Source organism: Gymnoscopelus braueri (genome assembly GCF_963280865.1).
Source record: "Gymnoscopelus braueri genome assembly, chromosome: 18".
Taxonomy (NCBI): domain Eukaryota; kingdom Metazoa; phylum Chordata; class Actinopteri; order Myctophiformes; family Myctophidae; genus Gymnoscopelus; species Gymnoscopelus braueri.
The window spans coordinates 9,944,959-9,959,412 of NC_137618.1; the positions used below are offsets into that span (position 1 = coordinate 9,944,959).

A 14,454-nucleotide genomic window follows, 5' to 3' on the forward strand; every position below is an offset into this window, starting at 1 on the left:
TGCTTTTATCTGGTTTTCAGCCTCGTTTGGGAAACATTTGAGAAGAGCTCCGTGGAGTGTGCTTTATTGGTGTTTGTCGGTTTGAGCCAGCTGGCGTGGGAGGATGTATCACTGAGTGGTTACTGTAGCTGTATGTTTGTGTCATTTTATCTACATAGAACTAACATGACAGGGTCTGCATAGAAGCGCACACACAAAGGCCTTTCCCCAATACCATTTTACAAGCTTTGGAGATTCCGCACATTTGTGAATAGCTGGAATAATTGTTCTGAATTAAATAGCCAGTAACTCAAATCAAGTCCCTTTGCGACAATATTGTCATCTCCGCATGTGCATAGGTGACTTGGCCGTGCAATGATTAAAATATAAAAAGTGAACCGTCTAAATATTGAAATTGAGATTTTGAAATGGCAACCTGCTGAATATTTGAATATTCTGACACTTATGGCCAGCTCTACACATTAGCTATGCCCTTCTGATAGTGTGTGTGTGACACACACTATCACACACACACACACACACACACACACACACACACACACACACACACACACACACACACACACACACACACACACACACACACACACACACACACACACACACACACACACACCACCTTAGGCAGAAATGTATGGCAGAGAAAGGAAAAGTGTGTGCGTGAGAGAGATTTTTTCCCATGGGTTATTATACAAGACAACACTAACTGTGCATTATATATATATATATACTCTGAATGTAAAATCAGTCCATTATATAACATATTTATTTTATAACATAGAACTTCTGGCCTTTGCCAATGAAATCTTTATGAGAGAGCCAGGAGGCTTTCTTCTTAAAATATTGATAAGTTCCTCAGAGCTTTTGTGAAACGGTGGATCCAAACGCACCCGTAAGAGTCTGTAACTATGAGAGTGTACAAATGGAACCAAATGGACCCGTACGGGTCCATTTGGTTCCATTTGTACACTCTCAGAGTTAAATAAACACTGATGATTTTAACAGTGTACTGTGGTGAGTTTAATTGGGGGCCGGAGAGACGGTATTGCAACTGCAGCACTTTCACGTTTATTTATCGCTTGCTTTAATCAGTCGAGCGGCACTTTGCTGCACGCACGTCACTGCCGTTTGTGAGAGCAAGAGATTTGGTTGTATATATATATATTTTGTGTTTTGTCAGTTTATACTCAATCCTGTGACGGTGTTGCTTGCCGAAAGGAACAGATCTTCAAGGTGTTATAGCTTGTAGATCTGTTCTTTTCGACAAGTCAAAAAGATGTGTGCTGGCTTCGCTCAAATGGGCCAGATTTAGCCTCGTTCCCAGCCTTTACTCATCTGCGAAGAGAAGAGCCTGGTCACGGAACTAAAGCAGAGATTGTATTTAGGGGGCGGGACTTCCGACGTACGTAGTTACCCCGGAAACGATCTTTTTCGACCAATCACTCGTTTCATTCACAGAGAATGTAAACGGATTTATAAAGCGTCATTTCCTTGGGCGGTACCTCCGCCAAATTCCGGTACTTCCGTTTAGACACTCAACCGGCTAGGTCTTGCCCAGCGTGGACCAGATTAAGTTTTTAACCCTAACCCTGCTGGTTTCACTCCCAATCACTACACAGCTTGGTTGAACGCTGGATTCTGATTGGTCAATCAAGACATTTAGTGATCTGTTATTTCCTTCCAACAGACTACTGTTCTGCCTATGTTTATTTTTCTATGGAAGTGGAAGCTTCATGAAAGCCAATCACATAATTGTTTTATCAATATTTCGTGTCAAGTTTTAGATTTAGTTTGTAGCCATGTAATAAGTGGGATTATGTACAGTGAGGCAGTCATTATTGGAAAATCAGCCCCAAAAGGGTGACTGACGCAGGGCCGCTTATTGGAATTGATTTTCCATGAATGACAGCTTGAGTCACAGTATTTATGTCATGCATCACTTTACCTAGTAGTAAGTAGCCTTGGGAAACCAAGGGTTCCCGAGCCATGTGGCCCATAGGTCAGGCGGCTAGCTCCTGTTTCTGTAGCGTGAGGCTGCATCTGGACACGAATGGACATGAATCTAGTATGTGACAGGGTCTTACCCCCCACCCTTGATGCTGAGGGCAAAGCAGTCAGGCATTGGGTTCCAGTTTTTATAGTCTTTCGTATGACCCGGGCCAGGAATTAAATCCCCTGACCTCCCAGCCTCAGGGCGGAAACTCTAACCGCAAGGCCACTAAGCTGGTATTTTACCTGTCATAATTGTAGAGTCCCAGGAGTTTAACTGCTGAGTTAGCTCGTCAGCTCGTCAGTCAGTTAGGTAGTTAGTTCAGTGGAGTGTTGCTGTTCTTTATTCTAACAGTAAAAATGCCAGACTAAGCCTAATTGTCTCTGCCAGGTTGGTTGTGGCCGTAAGAGACTATATGTTTTCGTGTCTGTCTGTCTGTCTGTCTGTCTGTCTGTCCCGTCCGTCTCACTGCCTTACAACATTTGCGGGCCCTGGGTAGGCAACGTGGCTTGGCGGAGGAGACCTGTGCTCCGAGGAGCACATTTTTCACAGTACATTTTTTGTCATGCAACAATGTCATGGACCAGAAATAGCAGATGTGCAAGCTCACACAACGTGTCATGATGCAATGCGTTGTGAGCTTGTAGTTCAGCTATTTCCGGCATGCGACTCCATCATAATGACTATGTATATAATTGAAGCATAATGTAGAACTTAGACACATTGTGTGTGCAGTGAATGTCCTGGTTATTATAACAGTGTCTATTTGAATGTCCTGGTTATTATAACAGTTTGTATTTGAATGTCCTGGTTATTGTCTCCGCCAGGCCGTCCGTCTGTCCGTGTGTGTGTCCGTCCGTCTGTGATGCCAGAGGAGAACCTCTGCCGCACATTTTTCAGATCGGCCTGTTATAGCGGCCGAGGAAGAAATGCCACCCTTTTCACATTGGCATATTATAGCGCAGCCAGCAGGCAGACCTTTGCTTTAGATTTTTGTTTATATTACTCTTACAGATATTGTCCAAACATCATGCCAATCAGTACACATTATCTCTATGGTCATGTGATCAAGACGGATCTGTCCGATCTTTCATATTCCATCAACATTGCTGGCCCACAATAACCTACCTGACCTTCTAGTTATAACATGTTGTGCAGTGAGTGGTTGTTCTAACTGTCACCTGGTGGTTGTGTTCTTGTCCTAACTGTCACCTGGTGGTTGTGTTCTTGTCCTTGCAGTCGAAACCAGTTGGGGGCGCTGCCTGCGTGTCTGTGCGGTCTGCCACTCAGGGTGCTCAACGCCAGTAACAACAAGCTGGTCAGCCTCCCCGAAACCATCGGACAGCTCAGGACTCTCATGGAACTAGTATGTCTACTGTGTGTGTGTGTGTGTGTGTGTGTGTGTGTGTGTGTGTGTGTGTGTGTGTGTGTGTGTGTGTGTGTGTGTGTGTGTGTGTGTGTGTGTGTGTGTGTGTGTGTGTGTGTGTGTGTGTGTGTGTGTGTGTGTGTGTTAGGGCTGGGCGATATGGACAAAATGAAATATCATTATTTTTGATCGCATGCCTCTATCGACTTTATGATGATAATATCATACTGTGGTGATGATATAATAATAATTATTATATATATTTTTCAAAATATATCACAACTACAGATCTCTTAAGACCTATATTAAAATATAGGACATAAGTGAGTAAAACCAAGGAAGGTTTTGAAAGGAAGAGTCGTGCGGTCCGCCCTCTAGATAGTCGTGCAGTCCGCCCTCTAGGTTTGCCACTCATGGGTGGCAAACCTCGCACCGGAAGTTTGATGAAATACATTGCAGTGGATGGAGCCGACTGGACCAGCTCATGAACAAACATTATTTCTGAACGATTGTGACCTTTTTGTCATATAATCGGTTCAGGAATATAAAAGAAGACGTATCACAGGTTGTTTTCTAATCACTTGCTTTTTGATGTGCAAAGCAAATCATTTTATTGAGGCATCTAAACAGCGGCAGGTATCGTTTCTGTCTCGGAGGTATCGCGAGATTTGTCTGCCAGACAGGAAATGGTGGACAGCCTTGTGATACTTTGGCCGTTCAAAAACATACTTTGTGCTCTTTTGATACCTCTATAAAATGATACAGTGTACACACGCACCGAAAAGCAACACAGCAGAAAACAATTTCTTCTTTTATTTTCCTGAGCCGATTATTTTATAAAGGTCTCAATCGTTCAGAAATGGTGTTTGTCCGTAAGCTGTCCAGTCAGGTCTCATAGACGCCGATGTTATTTCACCGACTTTGGGTGTGAGTCTGCCACCCAGTGTGACCAATCTGCCAGCTGGAATTGCAGGATAGAGAGAATGACGTTGGCTTCTCTTCCTTTTAACACATTGAGTGCCAAAACCGTACCGGTACGGTTTTGCAAATACACCCGTGGCGTGGAGTGCCAACTTTCCTAAAAAACGTATAAATACGTGAGTTTTATCTTTTTGTTTTTCTAGTTTATTTCCATGCGGGAGGGGCTAGAGCAGCTCTGGGATCACCCTAGGCGATTCTGAGAAGGATAGGCCAGATGCATCACCGTGTCAAAAACATGGCTCCCCATCCGCTTCCGGTCTATTTCCTTCTCTAAAACGCCTATAACTCAGAAACTTTTTTCTATGGGGAAAACAACTCATTTTGCATCCGCGATGGCTCCGCCATTGTTACTCGCGTGAGAGATGTTATCGTTCCAGCCTTTAGCCAGCACCATCGGGTAAAATGGAGGCATGCTTTTTTTTTTCATGGATTGCTCGTCATGGAGTCTACAGCTTTTAACAGCACAATGGAGGTTAACGGTGAGATTCCCGGCACCCAACGTATTCTGTTATTATAAAATTCTGGCACCCAATGTGTTAAAATAAATTCCTTGAGTAAAACCAGGAAAGGACAACGCTAATGCCATATCACAATATTATGATATCCCAAATCCAAGCCGATATCGATATAATATGTATATACTCACTGCCATGCCCTCCTTGTGTGTGTGTGTGTGTGTGTGTGGGTGGGTTATGTCACCAGACATGCAAGAAAATAAATGCGTTGCTCCCTTAAGGGACTTCCTCATGGAACTGGTGCTGGTGCTGTAGGAGTGTGTGGGTGTGTGAGTGTGTGCATGTGAGTGTGAGAGTCAGGCTCAGAACACATAGTTCTCCCTGTCGGGGGTTGAGAGCTGCTGACTGCTATTATTATGTAATTCACTTCTGCTCCAGCGGAGGTGAAAATCATTGAGAACAGAACCACACAGGAGAGGAGGTGGGAGGAGAGGAGAGGAGAGGAGAGGAGGTGGTGGTAGGGGAGGAGAGGAGAGGAGAGGAGAGGAGGTGGTGGTAGGGGAGGAGAGGAGAGGAGGTGGGAGGAGAAGCTAGGAGGGGAGGAGAGGAGGAGAAGATAGGCCTGGCTGCACCTGCTCTGCTGGCAGACAGAATAAGAGGAGACGCAGGTAGAAAGTCTCTGGAGGGATGGTTTAGTTTTTTTTAGGCCAGTGTGTGTGTGTGTGGGCCTGAAGGCAGGTGTTTTAATCACAAGACCATCGTTAGTTAGCAGTTTCTAACCTATTAAGACCGGGAAAGCATCTATCTGTGTCATTTTTAGATATCTTTGGCTATTCAAAAATAGCAGATATACAAGCTTGTAGATCTGCTATTTTTTTTAAATCGTGAACATTTTGCGCAAATCTTTGAAACAGTTTTGTTTTGAAAAAATTGTGTTGCTATAATCAGTGGTTCTCAAACTTTCCATGTCAAGGACCCCCAAAATGATATGTTTTCAAAATATTTTGTTCCAGGGACCCCCAGAAGCAAAGATTTGAGTTAAAAATGTATATAGGCTGGCTCCCGGTTGTTTTTAGGATTGATTTTAAAATTATTTTAATAGTTTATAAAGCTCTAAATGGTCTGGCACCTTCCTACCTCTATGACTGCCTAGAGAGATATGTTCCAAACCGGGCCCTCAGGTCTTCAAGAGCTGACCTGCTCGAGGTGCCTACAATGACATATAAAAAACACGGTGAAGCAGCATTCTGCTTTTACGGACCGACAGTGTGGAATAAACTCCCATTACACTTAAGACAGGCAGCCTCTGTCGATAGCTTTAAAGCACAGCTCAAGACCTACTTCTTCACTCTTGCTTTTAGCTGATTCTTTGGTTGATTTTTAATTCCTCACTGTATTGCCTATTTTAATGTTGTTTTATGCTTTTGCTTTTATTTTATTTTATTTTATTTTTGTTTGCTTTATTGTTAAATTGGTTCTAACTGTAATTGTATTCTTGCTCTGTAAAGCACTTTGAGCTGCATTTCATGTCATGAAAGGTGCTATACAAATACAGTTTATTATTATTATTATTATATATATTCAAAGATTAGCAAAAAAAAATCACGATGACACAGTTGCGTTCCCGGATTGAACGGGTTAACAGCAAAACACTGATGTATAATATGAGTTGTGTTGTTTTGCTGTGTGTCCACTGTCCACCCCCCAGGACGTCAGCTGTAACGAGATCTCGGCTCTCCCCCGGCACATCGGCAGACTCAAGGCCCTGCGAGAACTCAACGTGCGTCGCAACCTGCTCTGTGTCCTTCCAGAAGGTGAGCCTCAACGCTTTCCACTTTAAGTCTGTTGTCATTGTTCTTTGTATAAGCCCGTTCTGTATGAGGGAGATTGTATAATGTACAATAAACGGTCCATAGGGGTGCCTGGTGGCTCAGCCAGTTGGTGTATCTTACTGTCAGGTGGAAAAAACTGTTACTTTTCAGGTTTCAAATTCAATAATACCCCAAGTAGCAGAAAGCTTGTAGATTTGCTATTTTTTGCTACTTTTGTGTGACACTGTAGTATGACGAAGTAGGGTATTAATTTCTGGGGGGGGGGGGGGGGGGGGGTAAAACATTAAAAATTAAGAGGTTTCTGCCCGACAAGATTTGCTCTTTACGCGAGGACACAGGTTTGAATCCGACTCTCTATTTCGATCAAATACAACGTCACATGAACAGCCTCTCCTCTCCTCAGGAACACTAAGCCTGGCCCAAATTGAAAGATGCATAAGCGTGCACATATAGCATTTACATGCTTTAATTACAAGCTGGTTCGATCACAGTATTTTTTTGGGGGCTTATTCTGCCTTTATTGATAGGAACAGTAGACTGACAGGAAATGGGGAGCGAGATGGGGGGGGGGTGATACGCAGAAAAGGTCATCGGGATCGGGAGTCGAACCCGCGATAGCCTAGGTGCCCAGATGGTTACGCCAACCGTCCGGGCCAGTAACATTTTTTTTATTACCAAATCAATTTTTATTACCAAATACATCTATTAGAAAACTACTGGTAATTTAGAATGATTGTTACAGTCAGATGTGAGAATGATATTATATTAGACCATAACATTGTTTATTAAGGATATTAAGGGCCCTGGGCAGCTGAGGGTTGATTACTGGTTTGACTAATTTCTAATACAGTGTAATTGAGTGCGCCTGAAGTCAGTGAACCAGAACAAAGGAGGAGACAGTTTCCGCTTGTCACGATTCAGTGACACATGGAAGTGTCAGACAGACAGCGTGGTAGGCTACACCGACACTCAGTGGAACGACGAGTGGATTCTGGGACTCGATGCAAAGGGACAACGTTAAAGTCAATTTTCTCTCCTACCATTATAGTTTAAGTTTTAGTCTTTGTGTTCAACCTTTGCGCTAACGTGGACCGCCGTGTCGCCCACAAACGGACCACAGCTGCACGCATCGCAGGAGAGAGACACAGGCAGACAATGTTGCGTTGCGGCATGTTGCGTCACGTCACCAAGGTGCCGTGCCAGGGAAAGGAGGCCCTGGTTAAGACGCTGCATGATGTCGCGTCTGTATCTGGGATTGTCAAACTTTGTGTTTGTGCAATACCAGATGCCAGAGTAGCGATTATACAAGTTAGGAAGGGGACATAAGTTAGATTGCATTGCCAATTCATAAAGCCCAGAAGCCTAGACAGCAGAACCGAGACCATAAATAATATTATTAAACCTGGCTTATGGATTGGCAGGCAAACGGCGCTGCAGCAAGAATCTTAAGTAACGCTAAGAGAAGAGATCATATTACTCCAGTTTTTCTGGCTGCTTGTACCTTTTTTAGAGTTGATTTTAAAGCCCTTCTATTTGTTTATAAAGCACTTAATAACCTAGCACCTTCATATATCACACACTCCGTTTCATTTTATGTTCCAGACGGAACACTTAGATCTTCCTTTTAGATGTTACCAAAGTATTTCATTAGTGCACTGGAGAGAGAGGCCACTTTCTGTTTTCCCGGCCCTTCGTTGTGGAATATATTATGGTTAGAAATGATGATTTTTTTGCCACTCTTAATTGATTTTCCTTAAACTGTATTGTTTATTTATTTTTCAAATTGCTCTAAAATGCTCTATAGCTTTGTAAGCATTTGATCATTACGGCATTTCTTTAATAATTTGCTATTTGTATTTAAAGCACCTTGGGCTGCATTATTTTTGCATGAAAGGTGCTATACAAATGAAGTTATTACAATATTTAACAGTATGTTGGAGGCACATGGGGAGAAGGTTTGTGGCAGGATTAGATCTCGGACCAGCATTGGTTCTCAAAGTGGGGTCCGTGGACCCCCAGGGGTCCTTGGCAGGGTACCAGGGGGTCCCCAGCTAAATAAGTTATAGCGTCACAATCATTTTAACCACTTAAACCATCGTTGTATACTTTGGCTATTCAAAATTAGAAGATCTACAAGCTCATAGATGAGCTTGTAGATCTTCTATTTTTGAAAAATCTTGAAAATGTGCGCAAATCTTTGAATATATATAGGTTTAAGCCAACATTTTTAACTCAAATCTTTGCTTCTGGGGGTCAAAATATTTTGAGATGGGGTCCATGGCCAAATACATATAATTTTGGCGGTCCTTGACATGAAAAAGTTTCTAATGGAAGGAATAGGAATAGGGAGATTGTCATGGAGTATTTACATGCTGCTTGTCAAGTACTAACAGTAAGTATAGATAAAGGTTAAAATCCTATATACTGTACTTAGATGCCCGGGGTCCCCCAGGGCTCTGTATTACATTTGTTTGCCGAAAATAGCTCACAACGCGTCACGTTGCGCCGTGTTGCGTGGCTTATAGATCGGCTATTTTCGCAGAATGTTCGTCCCCAGAATACAGACGTTATAGGGTTCAAGTGGTTAATACAAAAAAAGTAATAATAAATATGTAAAGTGTTGATACTTCCATGACTGCAGAACGAACTGGTTTCCCCCAGTTCTATATTAAACACAAGTTGAAGACAAGCAGAATGAGAATGAACTGAATGAGGTCAGATCAGATAAAACTTTATTTTTATCCCTGAGGGGGAAAACTTGTTGAAACATCAGATGCTCTACCAACAAACCCACAGTATCCAGGCTATAAGGACTTTATATTCAACAAACCTACAGTATCCAGGCTATAAGGACTTTATATTCAACAAACCCACAGTATCCAGGCTATAAGGACTTTATATTCAACAAACCCACAGTATCCAGGCTATAAGGACTTTATATTCAACAAACCCACAGTATCCAGGCTATAAGGACTTTATATTCAACAAACCCACCGTATCCAGGCTATAAGGAGTTTATATTCAACAAACCCACAGTATCCAGGCTATAAGGACTTTATATTCAACAAACCTACAGTATCCAGGCTATAAGGACTTTATATTCAACAAACCCACCGTATCCAGGCTATAAGGACTTTATATTTAACAAACCTACAGTATCCAGGCTATAAGGACTTTATATTCAACAAACCCACAGTATCCAGGCTATAAGGACTTTATATTCAACAAACCTACAGTATCCAGGCTATACGGACTTTATATTCAACAAACCCACCGTATCCAGGCTATAAGGACTTTATATTCAACAAACCCACAGTATCCAGGCTATAAGGACTTTATATTCAACAAACCCACAGTATCCAGGCTATAAGGACTTTATATTCAACAAACCCACCGTATCCAGGCTATAAGGACTTTATATTCAACAAACCTACAGTATCCAGGCTATACGGACTTTATATTCAACAAACCCACAGTATCCAGGCTATAAGGACTTTATATTCAACAAACCCACCGTATCCAGGCTATAAGGACTTTATATTCAACAAACCCACAGTATCCAGGCTATAAGGACTTTATATTCAACAAACCTACAGTATCCAGGCTATAAGGACTTTATATTCAACAAACCTACAGTATCCAGGCTATAAGGACTTTATATTCAACAAACCTACAGTATCCAGGCTATAAGGACTTTATATTCAACAAACCCACAGTATCCAGGCTATAAGGACTTTATATTCAACAAACCTACAGTATCCAGGCTATAAGGACTTTATATTCAACAAACCCACAGTATCCAGGCTATAAGGACTTTATATTCAACAAACCTACAGTATCCAGGCTATACGGACTTTATATTCAACAAACCCACAGTATCCAGGCTATAAGGACTTTATATTCAACAAACCCACCGTATCCAGGCTATAAGGACTTTATATTCAACAAACCCACAGTATCCAGGCTATAAGGACTTTATATTCAACAAACCTACAGTATCCAGGCTATAAGGACTTTATATTCAACAAACCTACAGTATCCAGGCTATAAGGACTTTATATTCAACAAACCCACCGTATCCAGGCTATAAGGACTTTATATTTAACAAACCTACAGTATCCAGGCTATAAGGACTTTATATTCAACAAACCCACAGTATCCAGGCTATAAGGACTTTATATTCAACAAACCCACCGTATCCAGGCTATAAGGAGTTTATATTCAACAAACCTACAGTATCCAGGCTATACAGACTTTATATTCAACAAACCCACAGTATCCAGGCTATAAGGACTTTATATTCAACAAACCCACCGTATCCAGGCTATAAGGACTTTATATTCAACAAACCCACAGTATCCAGGCTATAAGGACTTTATATTCAACAAACCTACAGTATCCAGGCTATAAGGACTTTATATTCAACAAACCCACCGTATCCAGGCTATAAGGACTTTATATTCAACAAACCCACAGTATCCAGGCTATAAGGACTTTATATTCAACAAACCTACAGTATCCAGCCTATAAGGACTTTATATTCAACAAACCCACAGTATCCAGGCTATAAGGACTTTATATTCAACAAACCTACAGTATCCAGCCTATAAGGACTTTATATTCAACAAACCCACAGTATCCAGGCTATAAGGACTTTATATTCAACAAACCTACAGTATCCTATCCAGGCTATAAGGACTTTATATTCAATAAACCTACAGTATCCTATCCAGGCTATAAGGACTTTATATTCAACAAACCTGTAGTTTTTTGAATATAACATTTTCATGTCAACGACCCCCACATTAACTGCTTAAGTGCCACTGGACGTCTAAGACGTCCAAAAAAAAAATGTTCAGAACCCAAGATATCATGATTTGAAAATATTCTGCTCCAGAATCTTTGTTTAACTTCTTACTGAAAAAGGCTGTATCTCGGCTCCTAAGCACTTTTTTTTTTACAATGAATTTTGGCTGTGGCACTCAGAGCCAAACTGCCATAAATAAGCCGGGCACTGAATGAGTTAATGTATTTGGCCGTAAACCCCCATCTGAAAATAGTTTGTGCCAGGGACACATGGAAATCTTTGAATAAATATATTTTTTTAAAGCGAACATTTGTAACTAAAATATTTGCTTCTGGGGATTCTACAAATGTCTTAGAAATCCTAACATTCTTTTTTTTTTACTTATGTTGCTATATCAGTGGCTCTCAAACCTTTTTGATGTCAAGGACCCCCAAAATGATATCTATTTCGTTCCAGGGACCCCCAGAAGCAAAGATTTGAGTTAAAAATGTATATATATATTCAAAGATTTGCACATATTTTCAAGATTTTTCAAAAATAGCAGATCTACAAGCCCATAGCGCGGCACTCGGTGCCGCACTATGAGCTTGTAGATCTGCTATTTTTTAATAGCCAAAGAAATCTTAAAAGGACCCCCATAACATTTGTATTGTTGAAAATCTTCAAGATTATTCCAAATGTTTCAAGATTTTCCGAAAACGGAAGATCTACAAGCTCTTAACCTAAGTATAAGATAGGGTTAAAGTGGTTCAAGTCATCTTGATGCTATATTATCAACCCATTAAAACCGGGAAAGCATCTGTGTCATTTTAGATATACAAAGCTCACAGCGCGTCACTTCGTGCCGCGCTGTGAGCTTGTACATCTGCTATTTTCTTGAGAACTACTTATTTAAAAGGCATTTGTAGAATCAGCCTCAGGTCTTCAGGGGTTAACACATTTTGCTGTGGACCCCCTGAAAACCCATCAAGGACCCCCTGGGGGGTACCCGGACCCCACTTTGAGAACCAGACTGATCTAGACTGTAAGGCCTGTTTTATTCAACAACCCTGCAGTGTATCGAGACGGTAAAGGACTTTATATTCATTTAACCCTTTAAGGCCGGGAAGGAAACGCATGTGTGTCCTTTTAAGGTTTCTTTGGCTATTCAAAAATAGCAGATATACAAGCTCATAGCGCAGCACTGAGTGCCGCTCTATGAGCTTGTAGATCTGCTATTTTTAGAAAAATCGTGTCCCTGGAACAACATATTTTTAGATGGGAGGGGGTTCAATACATATTATTTTGGGCGTCCTTGACACAAAAAGTTTGAAAACCATTGATAATAATAATGAGCAACATAAGTAAAAAAATATATAAAAAAAAACTTTAGGAAAAAAAAAATGTTAGGATTTACAAGACATTTGTAAAATTTGAGTGAATTTGTAAAAAGATTTGAGTTAAAAACTTTTGCTTTAAAAAAGTATATATATATATTCAACCTAAAGATTTGCACACATTTTCACAATTTTAAAAAAAAATAGCAGATCTACAAGCTCGTAGCGCGGCACTCGGTGCCGCGCTATGAGCTTGTATATCTGCTATTTTTATATAGCCAAAGAAATCTTAAAATGACACGGATGCGTTCCCGGGTCTTAAAGGGTTAAATTCGCTTTCCTCAAGCAGTGGAAGGTGGTGGAGCTTCCACCACACAGCTCTGTGTTTGTGCCGCCACACCCATTCTGTTCCCCGAAATATCCTGTGCCCTCCGCCTGACCTCGGAAAACGCTCTCCCAGTCGCCAAGAGGCTGAACTACAGTAAGCTAGTGCCAGTGGTGTAAAGTAACTTAAGTACATTTACTCAAGTACTGTACTTAAGTACAATTTTGAGGTATTATTTTTTTTGCTTTACTGGAGTATTTCCAATTTTCAGTACTTTTACTTCTGCCCCCCCCACTACATCTCAGATGCAGATATTGTACTTTTTCTCCACTAATTATTTGAAAACTTTTAGTTACTAGTTACTTTTGACTATTATGACAAAACATACAAAGCGTCCTCACTTCATCTCTACTTCGTCTCCACTTCAGCCCTAAATGAATTTCGGCCTTTTAGAAATAGCCGATCTACAAGCTCTCAATGCGTCGCGATGCAACGCATTGTGAGCTTGTAGATCTGCAATTTTTTTATACATTTGAAAACTTGTGAAATGGGACATTCTGCATAATGAGTACTTTCTACTTTTGGTACTCTTAAGTATATTTTGATGCCAATGCTTTTGTTCTTTTACTCAAGTAATATTTGAATTCCGGACAGAGTATTTCTACATTCCAGTATTGATACTTTCACTTAAATAGAAAATGTGAGTACTTTTTTCCACCACTGGCTATAGTGCTCTGGACGTTGGGGACAGTCACACACGTCACCTCTGGGCACGACGCCACCAATGCAACAGCTTTCCAGAGGAAAAGCGACCCAGCAGTGTTTTATGGGTTCTCGACTGAATTCATAAAATGATATCTGGAGGTCAGATCGGTAGGAAATGAGCATACATACATAAGCATGTATTTTAATGTTTTTTTTTTGTATTTCTATTGTGTAACATGGCACGCTACCAGATGAAACCAATCAAGTAACATGGCTCCGATAGAGGTGCATACAGTGGTGGAAAGTAACTAAGTAGATTTACTCAAGTACTGTACTTAAGTACAATTTTGAGGTATTGGTACTTTACTTGAATATATCCAATTTCCAATATTTTTATTTCTACTCCACTGCATCTCAGAGGCAAATATTGTACTTTTACTCCGCTGCAATTATTTGAAAACTTTAGTTACTAGTTACTTTGTAGATTTGTATTATTACAAAACATACATTAACCACTTCAGCCCTATATACATTTTGGCCATCTGAAAATAGCAGATCTACAAGCTCACAATGCGTCGCGATGCAACGCATTGAGCTTGTAGATCTGCTATTTTCAAAAATATTTGTATACATTTGAAAACTTGTAACGGGACATTCTGTATAATGAGTACTTTTAC

The 14,454-nt window shown here is 40.8% G+C and overlaps 1 protein-coding gene across 1 annotated transcript in view; it reads left to right on the forward strand.

Annotated features, from left to right (window-relative positions):
• Positions 1 to 14,454, forward strand: part of lrch1 (leucine-rich repeats and calponin homology (CH) domain containing 1) — a gene marked incomplete at its 3' end in the record, with an annotated part of 120,665 nt that overhangs the window by 59,034 nt on the left and 47,177 nt on the right. Inside the window, exons 3-4 of the mRNA XM_080456964.1 lie at positions 3,230 to 3,356; positions 6,501 to 6,606. Coding sequence (XP_080313090.1) covers positions 3,230 to 3,356; positions 6,501 to 6,606 — 233 coding nt within the window. The remainder of the gene's footprint in view (positions 1 to 3,229; positions 3,357 to 6,500; positions 6,607 to 14,454) is intronic.